This window comes from Neovison vison, chromosome 1, assembly GCF_020171115.1.
Source record: "Neovison vison isolate M4711 chromosome 1, ASM_NN_V1, whole genome shotgun sequence".
NCBI classification, from domain to species: Eukaryota; Metazoa; Chordata; class Mammalia; order Carnivora; family Mustelidae; genus Neogale; species Neogale vison.
This window is the reverse complement of record NC_058091.1, coordinates 287,686,150-287,709,254: the sequence shown is the minus strand read 5'-3', so window position 1 is coordinate 287,709,254 and position 23,105 is coordinate 287,686,150. Positions and strand designations below refer to the sequence as shown.

Sequence of the window (23,105 nt, the reverse complement as noted above, 5' to 3'; positions counted from 1 at the left end):
CTTAAAAAGGATTCAAATGAGGACATCAAGAGAAATCTGACCCATTCATTTCTCAAATGGTAAACCTTTTTAAAAGTAAGAATATTTAAGTCATTAGATTCTGAAATTACAGGCAAAAATTTTGTGGATGTATCTGTATGCATTCTTTGAGGGTGGGAAGAAAGAGTTTTTTGGTTTGTTTTATTTTTTTTAAAGAGGAAGAAAGAGTTTTGATCAAATTCCCAAAGGGATCTGAAATCCAAATAACGGTTACAACCTACTGTTTAAAAAAATACTTTTCGTAAAGATTTCATTCATATACCATAATAAAATTCTCACATACTGTAAAAACTTGTGGTTTTGACAAAGTGGATCCCTCAAGTTTTCATGACTTAGTGCAATTTTCCATTAAGATTTCCATTAAGCAGATACTAACTTCATCATAACACCTAAATGCTTCTCCCCCAAAGTCTCCTCTCAAACCCCAGCGTAAGATTAAAGCTAACTCAAAAGAAAACAAACTAAGCACAGAATTAACAATATGATCTTAAAGGAAAAGAATCCTACCTTCTGAAGTTCTCCTACAATGACAGTGAACTGATGTTCACAAAGAAGCTTCCATAAAGCCAGAGCCTGGTATGATTTTCGAACCAACTGCTGGATTGCCTGAAGTGAAACCTTTTCACTCAGTTGAGCCTCTAATTACAAAACACAACTGATGAAGTTTTATAAAATGACATAGGTTGTTTCGTTTTAAATAAAACAACACTTTGCTTTCAGTAAGAACAACTATAGTTAAGGCTGGAATCCTCATTGGTCTCCCCTCATCACAGCCAACCATGATCTTGACTTGTTGAAGTCATCCTTTCATCCAGTCATTAGATGTATATGTGGTTCTATGTGTCTGCGTGTGTACACATAAAACAAAAACTGCCGTTTTAAAACCATTTACACCACTTTTTCCACCCAGCTGTATTTTAATAAGTATTTAATATTAATATTCTAATATGTATTACTGGATATTCCATCATGTAAGTATACCACAATTAGGTCCATTTTCCACCTTAAGGACATTTATGTTATCTCCTATGCTTTGCTACTAAAACAATAATGCAATAAACATCCTTAAAAAAGGACTCCTGAAAAGCACCATCAGATTTCTCTAGGACTATGTTCCTCAAACTCTAGATTAAGATAAATGGGTGAAAATAAATAAATAAATAAATAAGTGGGCAAGTCATGAAATCAATTCAGTCAGTCATGACAGCTACCTCCCCCACTTTAAAAAGGAAGAGAATTGGAGTGCCTAGCTGGCTCAGTCAGTAGACCATGCAACACTTGATCTCAGGGTTTTAAGTTCAAGACCCACACTGGGCATGGAGCCTACTTAAAAAAAAGAAAAAGGGAATAAAATAAAAAAGGAAAATATTAGAGTGTAAAACAGGTAGTTATTTCCTATAATTTTGTTTCAGTTATGTATATATGCTTTCAAACATTAAGGTCGTAACATAAAATGTATTTCTTACCATAAGAAAAAAAGTCTGATAAAGATTGTTATATGATGTATCCTTAGACGTGAAACTACTGGGTTTCAATATACATGCATTTTCAGCTTTGACAGGCTATGATCAAACTGCTCCCTAAAGCAGTCGTTTCAGTGTACATGTGCCAGCAATCTGAACCCTCCTTTTGTTTTAATCCTTACCAATGCTTGGTATTGTCAGGCTTAAGATTTTACTGAAGTACCAACAGCAGTAATGAAAAAATATTTATGAAAGAGTAAACAAAAAACTAGATTTAGCAGGAAGGGACAAGATTAAATGGCTGGGTCTTAATTAGCAAGGATCTATCAGGCAGAAATGGCTCAAACAGAACACAAAAATTCTTTTAAAAAACCAAATGGCAGGCAAAATTTAAGCAATGATTTATTATTATTCCAAAGTATTTCTGGAGTAATTGATGATTTTAAGTTTTCCATTACCTTGCTCCTTCCTTGTTACTATTTATAACAGAAACAACAAAACAAAACAAAACCCAAAACCAACCAAAAATTTGATTCACATTTTTAACTTTATAAAAAGTTGTGCCACTAATCATTAGGAAAATGCAAATCAAAAACCACAATGAGATACCACATTGTAACCACTAGGATGGAGATTATAAAAAGAGAAAAATAACTGGTGAAGATGTGAAGAAATTGAAATGCTTGTTCACTACTAGCAGAAATGTAAAATGGTGCATAGAGAATAGTATGGCAGTTTTTCAAAAATTAAAAAAATGACTATCATATGATCTAGCAATTCCATTTCTGGGTACATAACAAAAAAAAACTGAAAGCAAGGGCTCAAATTTATATTTGTACAACACGTTCATAGCAGAATTATTCACAATACCTCTAAGGTGGAAGCAACCCAAGTGCTCAAAAACCCAACCTTTTTTTTCTGGTTTCAAGATAAAATACCCTAAACCCAGTATTCAGTGTTTGTTCTGCAGTGAGCCTTTACAGAGGCAGCACGCACCCTGCCAAACCCCCTTCCCAGAAACCACACACATCACCTCAGTAACAAGCTGCCACAACTTTGAAATGTGTCTGTGGAATTCTGTGCTTTATCTCTAAATGTGTCCTAAGGTTGGCTGGCTCAGTTGGAAGAGCATGTGACTTGATCTCATCAGGCTCGTGAGTTCAAGCCCCACAATGGGCACAGAGATTACTAAAAAAGGTAAACTTAAAAAAAAAAAAAAGAAAAAGAAAAAAAAGAAAAAGAAAAAGAAAAAGTATCCTAAGGAACAGAAAAGCCTAAGAAAGGTTATTTTTTGGGGTCTGGGAATGCTCAAAAATTTTTCCATATAATTTAATGGTAATTGCTTACTAAGTTTATGCCACCATTCTGGCTTATGAAAGGTTTCATAGGAACACTACTTTCAGATAGCAGGGGGGGAACCTCTGTAGACATACAATGGAATAATACTGTCTTAAAAAAGAAAGGAAATTCAGACATATGCCGCAACATGGATAACTCTGAAGACATATGCTAGCTGAAGTAAGCCAGATGCAAAGGGGGCCACTGTGTAATTCCACTTATATGAAGTATATAAGGTAGTCAAATTCAGACAAAAAAAACCAAACAAATGATTGACAGCAGTAGGGGCTGGGATGGTGTGGGAAATGGGGAGTTACTGTTTCGGTACACAGTTTTTTAAGAAGATCAAAAAAGTTTTGGAGATGGATAGTAGTGACATTTGCACAACCAAGTGAATGTGGTTAAAACTGTAGTCTAGGGACGCCTGGGTGGCTCAGTTGGTTGAGCAGCTGCCTTCAGCTCAGGTCATGATCCCAGCGTCCTGGGATCAAGTCCCACATCGGGCTCCTTGCTGGGCAGGGAGCCTGCTTCTCCCTCTGCCTCTGCCTGCCTCTCTGCCTGCCTGTGCTCACTCTCTCTCCCTCTCTCTGACAAATAAATAAAATCTTAAAAAAAAAAAACAAAAAACTGTAGTCTATTTTATGATTTAAAAACTTATTTTTAAAAAGGTTATGTAAAGGAAAGGAAAAAACTTAATGGGCTGAAAGTTATGGAAATATATGAAAGCCATACAGTCCTACTTTTCTTAACCACACTGTTATTTTAATAAAAAATATTTGTGTTATCAAAAACCAGATCTTAAAAAAAAAAAAAAAAAAAACAACCAGATCTTATTAAGGGAGGTTCACTGTTTTCTATTCAATCCACCATTTCCTACTTGATGAATAAAACTCTTTATGGGGGTCACGTACAGTCAACTGATCAGAAGGAGTAACTTACCGTGAAACTTCCTTTGCAGCTCCTGTTGCATCTGCTGGGAACTTCCATTTTCAGGACGCATGAATCCTATCAGCCTCTGCTGCACTTTGGCAGTTGTACTGAAACAATTTTCAGAATGTGTATTTGTGTTTTTGACAGCTTTACTGAGATATGAATCATACATCATACAATTCAACCATTTAAAGTACACAATTTAGTTTTTCAAAATACATTCACAGGCTTGTGCAACTATCACCACAATCTGATTTTAGAACATTTTCACCCACTCTCTATTAGCAGTCAATCCCTATCTCTCCCACCCCTACCCTAAGTAACTGCTAGCCTACTTTTGTCTCTTTAAGTTTGCCTATTCTGAATATTTAATATAAATGAGGTGGGATACATTGTTAATATTCTTTTCCTCTACAGAATAGTAAAGCAAATAAATGATGATTTAAAACTGGATCATTTTAACCTCCTGGATGCTTCAAGTTTCAATTATTTGGTTATCGTGATGTCCATTTTTATTCAGAAAGGCTAGGTAAGTGGTTGCTTCTTTCTCTTTATCCGCCAAATTTAAAAGTAATGAATTGGTTTCTAGCATCCTTCAAAGATGAGCGACATTTTGGTTTCAAGTTACATAATAAAATCTACCTTTTCCATGTGTAGTTTTATGAGTTTTGACAGATGCACAGTGTCATATAACTACCACCACAATCAAGATACAGAACAGTTCTGTCATGCTTCAAATTCTCTTGTGCTGTTTCTTGTATCCAAATCCTCTTCCCACCCCTAAGCCTGGCCACCACTAATCTCTTCTTTACCCCATAAGTTTTTTGTGTTTTTTTCTTTTTAGATTTTACTTATTTCTTTGACAGAGAAAGGAAATGAGAAAGCACAAGCAGGGAGAGTGGCAGAGCGAGAGGAAGAAGCAGGCTCCCCGATGAGCAGAGAGCCCAATGCGTAGCTCCATCCCAGAACTCTGAGACCATGATCCGAGTCCAAGGCAGATGCTTAACCTGGCGCCCCCACCCCTAGGTGCCCCTACCCCTACAGTTTTTGCCTTTTCCAGTATGTAATATAAATCTATTCTGACTTCTTTGCTATAGCATCATATATTTGATAGTCACCCATGTTGCTGTATATATCAGCTCTCTGGAGAATGTCAGTCTTGTTTGTTTTAGCAGGTGATCTATCACATGAAATCTGGTATTCACATTGTAAGTGCTAACTCATGAAAAATGGAAAATAAAAAAAATGAAAACTAAAAATATAATGGCCAGGAAAAAAATGTATCAGAGAAATTGAATAGATGCTTTTTAAAAAAAAAAAAAAGATTTTATTTATTTATTTATTTATTTTGAGGGGAAGTGAGAGTGAGCAAGCAAGAGCACAAAAGCAGGGGAATGGAGAAGCAGACTCCTTGCTGAGCAGGTGGCCTGATGCAGGACTAGATCCCAGAACCCCAGGTTCATAATCTGAGCTGAAGGCAGCCATTCAACCGAGAGAGCCACCCAGGTATTCCTAAACAGATGCTATTTAAAATATAATTGGGGCCCCTGGTGGCGCAGTTGCTTAAATGCCAGACTCTCAGTTTCAACTTAGGCCATGATCTCAGGGTTGTGGGATCGAGCCCAGCATCAGGCTCCACGCTCACTGCGGAATCTGCTTAAGACAATCTCTCCCTCTCTCACTCTCCTATGCCCCTGCCCAACAAAGTAAATAAGTAAATCTTTAAATATATATATATATATGTATATATGTATATGTATATATATATATGTATATATATGTATATATGTATATATATGTATATATATAATATATATATGTATATGTATATATATATATGTGTATATATATATATATTTAATAATCGAGAACATCAGCTCTAGGAATTCTGTAATCTAGAGAACCACCACAACAAATGGAAGAAAGGAAATTATGGAAGAAAAGAGAAGAAACTGAGGCTAGATCCAGGAGAGTTAATAGGATTTTCCCAAGAGAAGGGAACTAATCAGATAGTATAATAATAAAAAAAAATAACAGAAGAAAATTCACCAAGGCTTAAGTCTAGTTCTAAATGCTTACTGAGAAAGTTTAGTTCTCAATACTCACCGAAAAAAGACCTACTGAAGACATGGTGAAATTGCTAAATTTTTAGTAATAAAGACAAAGAGCATAAAAACCTTTGAAGCTAACACAAGTCATTACAGAGAAACAAGAATCCAAAAGGCAATGTACTTTTCCTCTGCAATATTAAAGTTTAGGAAGAAAATGGAACACACTATAAAGGAAAATCTGAGAGAAAATGACTATGACCTTACAATCCCATATCCATTAGGCAATAAAAGGGGAAGAAGTACTGATTTATGTTGCAACCTGGACCTCGAACATGAACCTTAAAATAATGCTAAGCAAAAAAAGCTAGATTCTAAAGACCACAAATTATATAATCCCATTTGTATGAAATGTCAACAATAGGCCAATTTGTAGATAGGATAGATTAATAAGTGTTTGAGGCTAAGGGGTGGAAATGACTGCAAATGGACAAAAGAAATGTCTTTGAGTTGGAGAAAATGTTCCCAAAATGGATTATGATGATGATTGCACAATTCTATATATTTACTAAAATTTGCAGAATCAAACATTTAAAATAAGTGAATCTTGTGGCATATAAATTACATCCTAAGAAGCTATTAACAAATACTCAGTGAAACTAACGTTGCAGGCATGAAGGGTTGGTTGAAATGAGAAAATCTGTTAATAAAAGGAAAAAATATCATCTCTGCAAAATCCAGACATTTGACAAATTCCAATACTCACTTTATATGAAAACTCAATAAAATAGAAATAGATGGATACTTTCTTAGTATGATGAACTATCTACCTACGTAGGCACAATCTTTAATGGGGAAACACTATAAGCTTTCTCACTGAAGTCAAAAGCAGGACCCAGATGCCCACTGTATCTCCACTACCATTTAACACTGTGTTGGTAGACAGGAGAAAGCAACCAGAGCTAGAAAGAAAAGGTAAAATTATCTCTATTTGTAGATGACAGGACTATATATCTGAAAAACCCAAAATACTCAATGAAAAAAGTACTAACTGAAGAGAAATTAGTAAAGTAGCAGGGTATTAAATTAACAGACTTTAGTTATAACTGTAGACTTGAATAAACTAAGAAACTATTAACATAAGAATATAATGTTAAAAAAAAAAAGAAAAGAAAAAATACCTTACAACTAAAATTTCAGATAATTTCCAAGAAGGATACTGGTGGAGGGTAGGGGAAAAAGGATTAATAATAGCTCTGTCCAATTACTAATGCTGACAGAGATATGTATTTTTCAGAATTTAAAACTAACTACTAGAGAAAGAAAATCACGTATAAAACTTCTAAATCTGTGTTTGGGGTAGGGAGAAGTCTGATCAATCCAGTAAAATAAGGGGATGGGGAAGGAAAGGAAAACAAACAAAACACACAACAAAAGGCAAAATTCAGGATGGTGAGAATAAAACATTAAACTAATGCCAAACATGGGTAGAGGTTAAACCATCTTATGAAAAGATAAAGACTCTTAAACTATGTTAACAAAAGAAGGGAGAAATCAATTTATATGTTAAGATATATTTTATAGAGTATTCCAAAGGCTCAAAATAAAGAAAATTGGTATAACTTTCTCAGGAGACAACTAAATACTACATATCAACTTTTTTTTTTTAAATGTTAGTCTTTTTTTTTAAAAAAAAAAAAAAAAAAAAAGATTTTATTTATTTATTTGTCAGAGAGAGAGAGAGAGAGAGTGAGCACAAGCAGGCAGAGGCAGAGACAGAAGCAGGCTCCCTGCCGAGCAAGGAGCCTGATGCGGGGCTCGATCCCAGGACCCTGAGATCATAACCTGAGCTGAAGGCAGAGGCTTAACCCATTGAGCCACCCAGGCAACCCTACATATCAACATTTTTAAAAAAGTCCTTACACCCAATAATTCTATTTCTCACGAAAATCATTGAAGATTACTGAACAAGTACACAAACATGTATAAAGAGGAGTAACCACTGCACCTTGTTTATAACATGAAAAAGAGAAACACTACAATTATTAGTAGAGTTATACATTAAATTTTTGCGTATAAATAATGGCAAAATATGCAGCCAATATACAAATTATTTATTCCACTAATTTGGAAAGTTCTAAACTACATAGTGAGTATACAATAGATAAAGTATATACAGTATATAATACAATGAGTGTATACAATGTTTCATAAAAGTATGCCTATTTAGATTCTATTTGCAGTTTAAAAAAAAATTTTTCTTAATTATTATTATTATCTTTTTTTTTTAGGGAGAAGAGCTAAGGTTCGAGCAGCAGGAGAATGATACAATGTTGAATATGATGTCACAGAATAGTCCCTCTGTCCCACTGAGTGACAGCTGCAACTGGCACAATCACAGGGCAAGGATGCAATCAAGGGTTTTCTTTCAGCAGCAACTACCAAATCTTGGCCCCAGAGTTTGTCAGGGGAGGACCTATGAAAAAGTGTCTATTTGCAGTTTTAAATAAATACCTTTATATGTTTTATATAGTTTATACTCTTATATTTCAGATCATAAATTTTCTGGTCAGTAAAGTGAAATCTTTACAAAAAGCCCATATTATTTCTATAATAATTTTTTTTTTTTATCCTAAGTGTACCCCCACACAAAAACTCTATAGGTATGTTCACATCAGCATTTTTCATAGTAACCAAAAAGCTAACAGAACCCAAATGAGCATCACCTGATGAATTGAAAAATGAAACAAAGTACTAATACCCATTAAAACACGTGAAACTTGAAAATATGCTCAAAGAAGCCGGAAACAAAAGGCCACATTTCCATTTACATAGAAGATCCAGAATATGGCAGGTCCACAGACACAGACAGATCAGTGGTTGCTAGGGACAGGTAATGGGGAGTGCTATGGACTGTTTGTGCCCCACTGTATTTCAATACTGAAGTCCCTGTTCCCAGAGTGATGGTATTAGGAGGTGGTAACTCTGGGAGGTAATTAGGTTTAGATCGGCTGATGAGCGTGAAGCCCCACAATGAGATTAATAGCCTTATAAGAGACCAGAGAGCTTGTCACTTAGTTTTCTCTCTGCCATGTTAGAACACAGAAAGAAAGCAGCTGCCTATAAATGAGGAAGAGGGTCCTCACCAGAACCCAACCATGCCAGCACCCTGATCTCAGACTTCCAGCCTCCAGAACTGTGAGAAATAAACGTTTGTTGTTTAAGCCATTCTATGGTATTATTGCTACTGTGGCCTGAAAGAGGGAGTAATTGCTAATGGGTAAAGGGTTTCTTTTTGGCATGATGAAAATATGCTGGAATTAGTGGTGATAATAGCATCAACTTATAAATATACTAAAAACCACTGAACTAAAATTTTAAAGGATGAATTTTATAACAAGAATTCTATCTCAGAGAGAAAAAGGAAAAAATAGGCAAATAAATCTTATTTATTCTTACTTTGGATTTCCTAAGGGTCCTCCTGCAAATTGGGAGTTTCTGTCTAGAAACTCTTGCAAACCTTTTAGTTCTTGCAGCACTGACTCCAACAGTTGGGAGGGAACGCTACTTTCAATCTGTAAGAAGAAAAGTATTTTCAAAAGCTTTAAAACACTTGAAAAATTGTGTATGTAAAAAACATACTTGATAACTGAATGTCAAGTTTCAATTTTTAAGTTTCCTATCTTCATTAATAGTAATCATTTATGCTTGTCACCAGAATAAAGGCCTAGATACCCACATCCCTCCCGTCCCGCTCTGTTTTGTTTTAGGTGTAACTGACAAACAGTAATTGATAGCTTTTTATGTTTTAATACAGTCATCACCCAATCCACAATATAGAATATTTCCAACACCCAAGAAGTTCCCTAATGCTCCTTTCTAGTCACTAGTCATTCCATCTACCAGGTAGCCACTTTTTTTTTTTAAAGATTTTATTTATTTGACACAGAGAGAGAGAAATCACAAGTAGACAGAGAGGCAGGCAGAGAGAGAGGAGGAAGCAGGCTTTCCACTGAGGAGAGAGCCTGATGTAGAGATCGAACCCAGGACCCTGAGATCATGACCTGAGCCGAAGGCAGAGGCTTAACCCACTGAGCCACCCAGGTGCCCGGTAGCCACTTTTCTTATTGTCACCAACAGTTAGTTTTGCCTGTTCTTGAACTTCATATAAATGGAATCATGTACTATGTTAAATAAATACATTCTTCTTCTTAGAAATGTGAACTATAAAAAGTATCAGAATTGAAAAAATATTTGGTATCTTTCAGATTTAAAAAGAAAAAAGTTTAAATTGCATTCATATTTCATGTTGAAAAATTTTACTACCTGAATTTATGATAATACAAAGTTTTACAGGATCTATTCTTTTTTCTTTTTTTTTTTAAAGATTTTATTTATTGATTTGAGAGAGCCCGAGTGAGAGTGAGAACAAGAGAGACGAGCAGGGGGAACAGGGAGAAGTAGGATCCCTGCCGAGCAGGGAACCTCAAGTGTTGCTCCATCCCAGGGCTCTGGGATCATGACCTGTGCCAAAGGCACACCTTAACAGACAAAGCCACCCAGGTACCCCTACAGGATCTATTCTTACAGCACTCCGGAAAGTATACTAATGCATGGAAATTAGTAGTGGGTTCCTGGAGTTCGGGAGCATATAAGCAAAACACTAAATAATGGCTCTGAGTAATATTAAGTATTGGGACTTATTCTGTTTAACACTCACAACAACCTTAAGAGGAAGAGGTCTTATTGTTCTCCTCTTATAGTGAGGTATCAGACTGAAATATTAAGAAAATGACTCATCATTTATGTAAGTGACAGAGCTGGGACTTCACCCAGGGCAAGGAGAGTTTATCGGACATGTACACAAACCTGTACATAAAGAATAACCACTGCATCTTGTTTATAACACCAAGAAATGTGAAATAATCTATTAATACAATTAAATCATAAACTGGTTACACACAGCAATGAAATGCGTTATACAGTACACTTACTGCAGTGATTTCTCTGTTGCCACTCTTGAATACTCTCTCCACAACTAAACTAGCATCCCAGATATTTCTGAAATAAAAAATGTTTTAATAATTATGCTGTGCAAACAAAAAACAAATACACTATGTAGTAAATTCCTTTGTGTGTTTGTCAAAGTACGGCAATGATTTAACACTTTACAAAGTTATCCAAAAGAATGGAAAACAAGAAGATTTCTAAACCTGATATATCTAAGTTATTTCACATAATGAAATACTGCTAAAGAAAAATCAAAAGACTATGGGCAATGAATTGTAAACAAGCGTGTTGCACTGTTTCACATTTTAAGCAAATGATTCTAATGAAAGCATCCATTTCAAATCTAAGACAAATATAGAATAGACAGGATAATTAACTAGATGATATGGTAGACTAATGCAAAAATGGCTGTAATTCTTTGTTCCTCCTTATACTTATGCTTTTTACAAGATGACTTTGATCTGTCTCTCATAATGAGTGTATTTCCCATTTTTTTTTAAAGATTTTATTTATTTATTTGACAGAGAGAAATCACAAGTAGACGGAGAGGCAGGCAGAGAGAGAGAGGGAAGCAGGCTCCCTGCTGAGCAGACAGCCCAATGCGGGACTCGATCCCAGGACCCTGAGATCATGACCTGAGCCGAAGGCAGCAGCTTAACCCACTGAGCCACCCAGGCGCCCCATGTATTTCCCATTTTTGACTGGATTCTATTTTTGAATCTGGGTTGGCATGGAGATGTTTCCCTGGTCCAGTGAATGAGGTTAAAATGATGGTAAGCCAACTCTAAACTTAGGTAGGCATCAAGAGGCTTTGCAAATGTCTACCCCTGTCTCACCTTGCCATCACCAAATGAATAGTAATCCTTGGCTAACCTGCCAGAGGATGACAGAGCAAATGAAAACAACCCAACTGCCTCAGTAGAGACCATTCTAGACCAGCATACAAACATAACCCTAATTATGTGAGAATCCAGCCAAAATTGACAGAACTCTCTTCCACCTGACAGCTAATGTGTATAAATGAGTGAATCTAGCTCAGTCAAACCAGAACTGCCTCGCCGACTTGCAGATACACTTCACTGAGTTAATGGGGTGGTTTGTAACACTGTATGTTAATACGTATGTGTATGCATATATATAAAACACAACAACACATATAGATGGTTAGATGATTAAAAAAAAAAGCTAAACAATCATAGATTGTTTAGAAAATAGAAAACAATCATATTGATAAACAAGTAAGCTAAAACAACTATAAGTAAAATTTAACGGGAATAAATGATGTCCCAAATTTAGTTAAAAATATTCAACTACACAAAACAAGACAAGGTAAGCAACAGTTGGTTATTCCATGCAAAACTTACCCCATGATTCGAGAAAAGTAAATGCAAATGCCATTGTGTTTTCCAGAGTACACAATCTCTGGTGCAGCCATACAACTCATACTTGCAGCCTGAGTTGCTGGGTTTCCTGAGATACACACTGGAGTTGACATGGCAGGAGGATGTACACCTTGTACACAATGTAAGAAAGACAAATCTTTATTTTTTTTATTATTATTATTTTTAGATTTTATTTATTTATTTGACAGACAGAGATCACAAGTAGGCAGAGAGGCAGGCAGAGAGGAGGAAGCAGGCTCCCTGCAGAGCAGAGAGCCCGATGTGGGGCTCGATCCCAGGACTCTGGGATCATGATCTGAGCTGAAGGCAGGGGCTTTAACCCACTGAGCCACCCAGGCACCCAGAAAGACAAATCTTTAAATTTAACCTTAAACATTCACCATCCACAATAACCAAAGCCTCTTTATCTAGGCCCAAAGGCAAGAAAATTTATAAAAATACTGGAATAATCAGATATTGAATTTGGTTTTTCCTGATAAGAAGACACTCAGAATGGATGGATGCTCCCAGGTAGGCTTTCAAGTGTCAGCATGCAGGATAAAAGGCAAGAAAACTTCTGGTCACCCCTCCCTAACGTTGGGTATCAGAGAGCTAATCATACAGATTTCATGGCTAAAACTTGAATCCTGGTACCCAAATAAGGAGCTTTCAGGTATACTACAAGTGTTCCTATGCAAAGGCACTCATGGCCAAATGTCAATACTTGTTTGGATGTAACTTCTATTCAATTACATTATTTGCAAGAGACTAGGGCAAGTTAGCATTTCTCTAACTAAGCTTTAAGGATAATAGTGTTAGCTCTTCAAAAAGACTAGTAGTAGTAGCAGTATAAAACAAAGAAAAGAGGTACCTTGAGATGGTGTTCCCAAAAATGATGGATTTGGGTATGGACTACTACTAGGAATAGGAGAACCTAAAAAGAAAAGAATATCAACATTTATAAAATAACCTCTAAATCTTTTAAATCTGATTAAATTAGGCAGAGAAGCTGCTTCTAAGCAGGAGTGGAGTGGCACCATCCGTGAAATATTTATTTATTTATTTTTAAGGATTTTATTTATTTATTTAACCAAGAGAGACACAGCGAGAGAGGGAACACAAGCAGGAGGAGCAGGAGAGGGAGAAGCAGGTTCCCCCTGAGGAGGGAGCCTGATGCGGGGCTCAATCCCAGGTCCCTGGGATCATGACCTGAACTGAAGGCAGACGCTTAGTAACTGAGCCACCCAGGTGCCCCCATGAAATATTTAAGATTTAGGGACTCCACTCATTTCCCAGGAACTTTCTAACAATTTCCACTTTGGAAAACATTGAGGCAGAAGTTTACTTATTATTTAATCATTCACCTCCTTCCTTTTGGATAAATAACAAATGAGTTCTGTAAATACTAATAGTTACATGTTATTTTGTTCTCTAACATAAAGAACTCAGTATACCATCGCTTTTAAGAGTTAACATCTATAGAATTATTCACCCAAAAAAACAGTAGCAGTAAATAAAATATAATGAAAAGGTCTGTTCATGAAAATGTTCTACATAGTTTCTAAAATTCAAACTATTAGAAATAGTCTCATTTTAGTATTTTGTACTCACTAGAGTAGACAGGAGACCCCAAGATGGGACCAACGTTACTTGGAGCAGGAAGAGTGGTTGGAAATCTCATCTGTGCTTCACCACCGTACCTGTTTTTATGACAAAGGAGGTTGAGTTTATTCAGTGAAATTATCCACCTTAAAAGCTCGGAATTGTTCCAAGTCCTGCTAGCTCCCAAATAAATGCTTTAAACATTAGAGACTTTATGGTATTGTGTTTACAATGCTTGTATCTAGAAGCATAGATACAACATTTACTTAAACATTGTTGACTTGAATCTCCACCAGAAAGAACTATAAAGTACTCTAGCAGTTTCTAAGAAGGGTTAGCAAAGCACAGAATCTACTTAAGAGTGTATGGCTCTGTAATTTTCATGCCAAATTGTGGTTAGACAGCACTTGAAAAACGGTTTTAAACAAATCACGTTTCAAATTCTTACATGCAGCTAACTATTTTCCAAATAAAAATATTGTTCTGATACCAAGTTTCCTTGAAGTGATTCAGAATCCCTCAATGCCACTGATACAAATAAAGCAGAACTGGTATAGTGTTTTAGGAAGTAAAAAAGATATGGTAACTGAAGTAGAAAGAGGTGTAGAAAAACGATTAGACAGAAGAAATTGGAGAACAGAACCCAGAGCAAGGGTAACAATTCATACATTGTGCTAATCTACCTACTTCTATTAGTATTATAGTCTTTCCAGATTTCAGTCTTGCAAAAAGAGTTTAGTATCTTGCTTATATAGTTCTTTAACTGTTTGGTAAGCCCTTACACTATCACACTGACCAAAGCAATCATTAAAAAAAGTGGCCGAGAACAAAAACCTGACATACCTGAAGAAAGCCCGAGTGGCCCATGCAGATACTTCTCTATCACAGGCAGCAGTAGAACAAGCAAGGATAAGGCAGGTTGCACAAGCCTGGTCTTCCTGTTAAAAAAAAAAAAAGAAAAAAGAAAAAAAAAGAAAAAGTTTTCTTCCCTTTAATTAAACATAAATATTTAAAAGGTTTTGGTTATTTTTGTATCCAGTGTTTCAGTTTGTGCCTCGCACAGAGTAGGTGCTCAGTATATATTTGGTAAGTGAATGAAATCAGTTGGTATGAAAAAGGAGAAAGTTTATCATAGGCACTATCCTTAAAGGATGCTTTTTCTTTTTATCTAGATTCTATTTTAGTTCGTAGTTTAGTCCCCTAATTTTTTTTCTCATAGTCTTTTTCCCTTTACAAAAATAACAACAACAACATAGCTATTTATTAAGTAACTGTCATGTGCCAGGTACTATATTAAAAGTTAATTCTATAGTAAATATAATAACCATAGAAGTTATTTTAGTTAAAATAATAGTTAATAAATAAAAAATTATTAATAAAGTTAATAAAATAAAAATAGTTAAGAATAACTATAATAAAAGTTAATTTTTATATTAAAAATTAATTCCCACATCATACACTATTTTAACGCCTGTTTTAGACATGAAGTTCATAGTTCAGGTAATCACAATTCACAGAGAAGTTCACAGAATTCAGGTAATCTAATCTACCCTGGTGGTAGAGCTGGTGATTTGAATTTAATGTCTCTGTATTTAACTTTGATCTGATATTCTATTTTTTTTTTAAAGATTTTTATTTATTTATTTGACAGAGAGATGGAGAGAGAGCACAAGTAGGCAGAGAGAGAAAGGGAAAAGCAAGCTCTCTGCTGAGCAGGGAGCCTGATGCGGGACTGGATCCCAGGTCTCTGGGATCAAGACTTGAGCTGAAGGCAGCCGCTTAAGCATCTGAGCAACCCTGGCACCTTGATCTAAGATCTAAGATCTTGATCTTAAAGCTTTCTGAGTTTTACCTTCTCAATTCTAGCAATGGCTCTGAAATACTAATGGCCTTATCACCATTGCCCCAAATTTTTTCATCAGCTCATTGGCAAAAATAAAAAAAATTTAAAAATTAAAAAAAAAAAAAAAAAAGATTTGTCCACAAACATCCCGTGTTTTAGTAAAAATGCATTTATAATGTAACTTGAACATGAATCTCTTACTAGTATACTTTAATAAGAACTTATTAATAATAGCAAATAAAAATCTGAGTTTATTGTATAAGCTTTACTTATTAATACTGCTCCCAAATACTAGCATACACATAATGACCAATGTAAAGAAAGGAAGAGTGCTAAGATTACCTATTAATTACAGTATTTTGATCCTAACTTACATAAAATTCAGGCATTATTCTCATTGTTCTATTCTTTAAAATACCATAATATTTTTTAAAAAGTACAAATAATTACCTGATGTAATTTAAAGAATCTTTCAATCTCTTCTCCATCTCCACCCACATTACTCACAAGTAGATGCCTCAGTTGATCTACAGGTCTAAGTTTATGAAACATAAGACTTCCCTAAACAGTTAAAACAAAACAAAACAAAACAAAACACAACCATAAATAACAGATTTATCAGCATGGCTGGCATCAATTGATCCTCCTATCTTATATAATAAAATCAATAAAACAAACAAAAAAACCCCTTCAATAATACAAAGTAAACTGGCCAAAAGAACATCTACATTTCAACTCCCAACCTATACTAGATCTATATATGCCTAAAGAAAATTTACTAAGAAAACACTGCTCTGTAACACACAAAACATATTCGCATTTGCTATTACCATGCATAAAACACAGGTTTATAAAACGTTGTATCTACAGAGCCAGAACCTTATTTTATTTTTTGGTGGAGGTCAGTGTTTTCTTATTAAATTTAGAAAGTTGTTATATAGGTTCAAGGAAATACTTACATTTAGAAAATGATAAAAGCTGTCCCTCAAACCAGAGGATTAAAGTTAGATTATCCATTAATTATGTTGGTATAAGTATGTCCATTTAGAAAAAACTGAAGCTGGAGATCCTTAATCATGCATCAGGATAAATTCCAAATAGATCAGAGGTTTAAAGGACAAAAATAAAACTATAATAGTACGAAAAGCAACTATGAGTGAATTTTTTTTTAAATAAACCCCCAGAATGAGGAAGTTTTGGTTTTTTTTTAACTACTTTTATAAATCTCAAAAAAAAAAAAAAAAAAAAAGAAAGAAAGAAAATGTTGACTACTTATATGCTTACCTCTATGGGAAAAATCTCAATAAACAAAATAAAACACCAGGAAAAATACGATACTAGAATTATAAAAAGTTTCATTAATAAAGAGCTTCTATAAATCAAAATGAAAAAGAGAACTTAGTAAAATAGGAACAGATAGTCCATAGAAAAATAAACACTTGTAAAGACTGTCCATCTTACTCTTAATAAAATGGTATATTATATTTGGACAGGATGTAAAGAAACAGGCACTCAATATTTATCGATAGTGAATGTATACACGGATCTATGAATACAGGGGAATTTGGTAAAATCTATCAAAATCAGAAACACACATATTCTTTTGCCCAGCAGATATAATTCTACAGCTTTATTCACACACACAGAAAATGATACACACTTAAGGTTGTAGCATTACAAACAGCAAAAAATAATTCATTAATAGGAACCTAGTTAAATAGGGTACATTCATATAAAAGAAAACCTTTCAAATACAGAACAGAATGAGAACGTTCTTTATATAATGATATGGAAAGATCTCTAAAATATATATTTGAGATATAAAAAACAAAATATAAAACAATGTATATAATACACTACCATTTATTTAGAAATATATTTCAATGTTTGTATATCTACACCTCTCGAAGGATACACAGATGCTGATGACATGGCTGTCTGTAGGAAAGGGACCTCAACTGGAAGGGAGATATTGCTCTGTATACTCGTTATACCCTTTGGATTTTAAATTCATCACTATTCCAAAATCAAATATTAAAAATGTTTTAATAAGTCAGTAGTATAAAAATAAACTTAGGTTATTTTGTTTTTTGCTGCTGAACACTGGTACTAGAAATGCTACTTTAGAAAAAATGTAACACTTTATAAAACAGCAAGTTCTTTTCACTGCATTTTTGGTAGTTACAAACTATTCCTCAAGAATACTTTTAGGAGTAAACATTCCTAAAGTACTTAATGACTCTATGAAGCAAATATAGCAGAACACTTAACATTAAATATCGCTTCTTTTCTGTCTCCACCTTAACAGAGTATGTACATACCTGTGCTGAGAGGAGAACAAATTTCTTTGGAGGCAACATGTGCTGCTGTACTACAACTGGTGAGTCAGTTATTGGAATATGATCCTTATTTAAGGGTGTAATTATTTTATCTACTTTCAATTCATCTATTGCAGAAAGAGCCCAGGAATGACCATCAACACGGGTTGTCATCTATGCAAAAGAAATAAACTTTTTATACCTGTTATTAAAGTTACATAAAGCAAATCTTCCGAAAAAGAAAAAAACATGTAGACCTAATTTCTAAGGAAAATCAGAATTTTACAAATAACACATGAATGTGAACATTCCTAAGTTTCTATTTAATGCTCTACAGTCTATTCCTTCAATTAAGCCAGCTTCTATGACAATAATCCTTCATAAAAGAAGGCAAAGGCAAACTTTCTTAAAATAAACAGTGAATAGGGTTTACTAAAACTTTAATTCTTTCAATAACCAAAAACTGTATTTTACCATCTTTCCAGGATAGACTGGATAGGTTAATACTTACATTTTGCTGACATTTAGATTTTTGTTCTCTTCTGAAGGTTCTGCTTTTTAAGCTATTTTTTAAAGTGTTTAAATTTATAAAAAATTTCAAGCATCTAAAAATGTTTCAAGCACAGTAACTATCCATATGCCCGATACGTAGATATAGTAATTGTTAGCATTTTGCCATACCTGCTTTCTCTAATATATAGATTCATATATATATATATATATAAATCTAATATACATATATTATCTACCTATATATATATCTTTTAACTGAACCATTTGAATGTGCTGGATATCATATGTCACTGCCAAATACTTTTGCATGCATCTCCTAAAAATAAGAATGTTCTCTTATACAACCACGATACTGTAACATTAAAGAATATTAACAATAATCTAACGTCCAACCAATATAGAATTTTGCATTGTCCCAATGTCTTTTATAGCTGTTATAGGCAGAATACAATTTGCACGACATTTATATTTGGTAGTTATTTTTCTTTAAAAAAAAGTCCATATTTGGGAACAATTCAAATACTCTACAAATAAAATGAGATGCTGTACAGCTTTAGCTAAAAAAAATTCATAGGTATCATTTCTTGTTTCCTGTCTGCCAGGCAGTGTGCTGAGTGAGTGCTTTATACATATGAACTCATTAAATCCTACAACAAACTCATAGAGGTAAGTTTTATTACAATTATAATAGACAAGGTAATTGAGAGCCAGAGACATACTAAATCCGCTGAGCCACAGTTTTAAGGAACTGGAAGCAAAATCCAAACCTGCATTCCCTAACAGTGTGCTCCCATCAGGACAGGGTTTGTATCTTATTGAGTTCTGAACCCTCGCAGTCTATCACTGGTACCAGAAGTACCAATAGACTCAGACCAGTGATAGACTATCAGACCAGTGATAGACAGAATGAAACTCATGATCAGTGCTCGGAGAAGTTTAAAGGAAAGGATTGAGAAAAGTGCTTCCTGCCTCCATACCTACCTACCACCTGCCCCTACCCCAGCTCCTTGGGCCATGTCAGAAACTTGTAAGAGTCTATTCAAACCACTCCCCCATCCCTAGGGATGGTTTCTACCTCCTCCCATCTATGTACCTTTTCCTGCTCCCCACAACAAAAAGGGCTTAAATTTGAGAATAACCAGAAGTAGTCAGCAACACCTGGAAACAAAATACCTTTAAAGAGAGGATTCCAAAGGGAGTCTCAGACATTCATGCCCTAGTGGATGTTGGTCTATCTGGTTTGACAAGCATCCTCAGGGGGCAGGCAGCATGAGCTATGCAAGGGCATTTAGAAGAAATAAATGGGTTGGAATAGGGGATACCAACAGTGGGAACCAGAGCCAGTCTTCCCTAGCCAGATCCTTGGAGGTGCTGGACACTCCTTAGCTCCTTTTGTGCTGAGGGCTGAAATGAGCAGCCAAGGTGTGAGACTGGGCTGAGATGGGCAGGGGCTGCAGCCCTATCCAGCACCTGTACATCAATTTCATGGAATGTGCGATAGAATCTGCTTTTAAAACACAATTATGGGGGCGCCTGGGTGGCTCAGTGGTTTAAGCCTCTGCCTTCAGCTCAGGTCATGATCTCAGGGTCCTGGGATCGAGCTCCACATCGGGCTCTCTGCTTAGCGGGGAGCCTGCTTCCCCCTCTCTCTCTGCCTGCCTCTCTGCCTACTTGTGATCTCTCTCTGTCTATCAAATAAATAAATAAAAATCTTAAAAAAAAATTAAAAAAAACACACAATTATGTGTTTATGTGTAAACATTTGTATCTCTAGAGAAGAGAGATGAAAACAAGATGGGGATAATGTTGGTAATTGTCTAATGTGGGATTCACTTTATCATTCCTCTATTCTTTTGTATGTTCAAAAATTTCTATAATTAAGGGGCACCCTTAAATAAACAAAATCTTTAGGCGGAACTATAAATTAAAGGCATCATTAAGATAAAATTCGAAGGGGTGCCTGGATGGCTCAGTCAGTTAAGTGTCCAACTCTTGATTTTGGCTCAGGTAATGTTCTCAGGGTGGTGAGATGGACCCTTCAACAGGCTCGGCATTCAGCAGGGAGTCTGCTTGAAATTCTCTCTCCTTTTGCCACTCCCCCACCCCACATACATACACACTCTCTCTCTAAAATAAATAAAATATATTTTAAAAGCTATTTATTTATTTATTAAAAGACATTATGTATTCATTTGTCGGAGACAGAGAGAGTGCGAGCGAGCACACAAGCAGGGGGAACAGTAGGTAGGAGAAGCAGCTCCCCGGTGAGCAAGGAACCTGACTCCGGACTTGATCCCAGGACCCTAGGATCATGACCTGAGCCAAAGGCAGATGCCCAACTGACATCACTCAGGCATCCCAAAAAAGATACAAATCTAATCATAACTGTAGTAGATGACCTCATAATTAAGTGACTAAAAACATATTTTGGGGCGCCTGGGTGGCTCAGTGGGTTAAGCCGCTGCTTTCGGCTCAGGTCAGGATCTCAGGGTCCTGGGATCGAGTCCCACATCGGGCTCTCTGCTCAGCAGGGAGCCTGCTTCCTCCTCTCTCTCTCTGCCTGCCTCTCTGCCTACTTGTGATCTCTCTCTGTCAAATAAATAAATAAATAAAATCTAAAAAAAAAAAAAACAAAAAAAACATATTTAAATGGCACAAAAGTCATTTCAGAAAATGTATATGCATTTTCGGGTACATTATGAGAAAGATTCTAAAACGATTCCAATGTTTAAAGATATATTTAATGATTATCACAATGACTTCTGACCTCACAGAAGAAAAACAAAGAATTAATAGGATACACTTCTTTTCAATATGATTTCTAATCATATATGACTGCTCAACATAAATGTTATCACAACATAAAGATTCTTATAATTTTATTCTTTACTTAAAATAACAAATTACATTAAAAAATTAAGATTCTCAGGATAACTTACCTGGGTTTCCATCATTGGCTTTTGGAAAGGAAATGTATCATGGTTGACACACCACAAGATGTCATTATCTTCATTTTCTGAAGCTGCCATCAGTAGAACACCTAGAAGTTTAATACGTAAAATCTTATTATATGATGCTAAATAACATGCATCCCTAATGATCTTAAAAATATTAACCACTAACATTAATATGTATAACATACATATATAACAAGCATTGTTATAAGTAAACAAGTCACAAAATGAAAAAAAAATTAATCCCTTGAAAGGACATATAATCATTGATAGGGTAGAATCAGTTAAGTGTTCTAGATCTTATACTTCATTTCTTTCAAGTAAACACTTTTTCACATCTTAAAATTTCTGACATTAGGATATATTTTCCAATCAATGAGCTTATGAATTTAATTGACTTAAAAAAGTTATACTTAGTATATTAAAAATGTGACTTCAATCAGTGGTATCTAATATTCAATGAATAGAATTTCATGTACTGATCATCTCAATATATCATGAATAAAAATGATGAAGTTACTAGTGGAATGGCAGAGTAAACCATAAAAAGTATCATCTTAGCAATATTAGTTGATTTTGAAATACACTCTCCTGTGCTCAATTCCAGCTCCTTCTGCTGACTTATTCCCTTTATATTGACTTTAGTGATATCAGCCTTAAGTCCAATGGATGGTTATAGGTGATAAGGGTGTAATTAGAGTAAGAAATTAAAATATTCCAAATTTTACTGGAAAATTTATTATTTTCAAATGGCTCAGATGACACTTTAACAATTTGAAAAATCCAATCTTAAATCTGAAAGGATAGCAGAACCTACCTTTACTGTAAAGAGCTTTATGTACTTTTGAAGGTTTTTCCACTGTTGAAGACGCTGAGAATCCAGGAGGTAAGCGGACATGAACCAGTGTCAATGTATTAGGTCGTGCTAATGGTTGTCTGAATGGACAAGTGCTGAAATATAACCTTACACCTGATGAAGGGATAAAATTATACGTCAGTAACAGAAAATGAAAGACTTGAGGACTTGTATTATTGATGCAATTCCACAGTGAAATACAGACACCTGTTAAAAAGTCATAGAATCACTTTCCTGACTAATCTTAAATCACCATGTGTAAGAACACCTGAAGTAGAGTTCCAAGAAAATGTCACTTGGAATTGACAGGTGAATCAACGCATTTTAGCAGAAGAAATCTGCAACTAAAAGCCAGGAGAGTCCTTTTTCCCTATTCAGGCTCTGTCACAGAATATTAGCCACTTTACTGTTCTGGCTTAGTTTTTCATCTATAACATGAGGAGACAAAACCAGAACAATCTTCCAATTTTCAAAATCCTTAATTTTATGAATTATTAATATGGCTTGAAAATTGGTACAGAAGTTAAAATACATTCCTAATAAATTTCCAGATCTAAGGATCATCAAGTTCTAAACGCAATAGCAGACATATAAATTAAACAACATACCTGCATGTGTGACTGCCAATAACTGACAGTCCAGTGATTCAGAATTTTCAATCACTGCTATTTGAACAATTGGCTTAAAAACAGAACGATCTATGGTCCTACAAGAAAGGAAAAAAACTAAAGTCTAATACGCTAAAACAAGACTAACTTCTTAAAAAAATAATATAACAGCAGCAAGAGCAGGAAAAAATCCCTGAATAC

General features: G+C 35.0%; 1 protein-coding gene across 1 annotated transcript in view; it reads right to left on the bottom strand.

The window, feature by feature from the left end:
• Positions 1–23,105, bottom strand: part of NUP155 (nucleoporin 155) — a 65,307-nt gene that overhangs the window by 24,855 nt on the left and 17,347 nt on the right. Inside the window, exons 10-22 of the mRNA XM_044232524.1 lie at positions 22,905–23,002; positions 22,258–22,410; positions 21,426–21,526; positions 17,977–18,147; positions 16,106–16,216; positions 14,656–14,750; positions 13,822–13,910; positions 13,082–13,144; positions 12,193–12,340; positions 10,813–10,879; positions 9,278–9,393; positions 3,780–3,877; positions 547–677 (exon numbers count right to left, since the gene is read on the bottom strand). Coding sequence (XP_044088459.1) covers positions 547–677; positions 3,780–3,877; positions 9,278–9,393; positions 10,813–10,879; positions 12,193–12,340; positions 13,082–13,144; positions 13,822–13,910; positions 14,656–14,750; positions 16,106–16,216; positions 17,977–18,147; positions 21,426–21,526; positions 22,258–22,410; positions 22,905–23,002 — 1,441 coding nt within the window. The remainder of the gene's footprint in view (positions 1–546; positions 678–3,779; positions 3,878–9,277; positions 9,394–10,812; positions 10,880–12,192; positions 12,341–13,081; positions 13,145–13,821; positions 13,911–14,655; positions 14,751–16,105; positions 16,217–17,976; positions 18,148–21,425; positions 21,527–22,257; positions 22,411–22,904; positions 23,003–23,105) is intronic.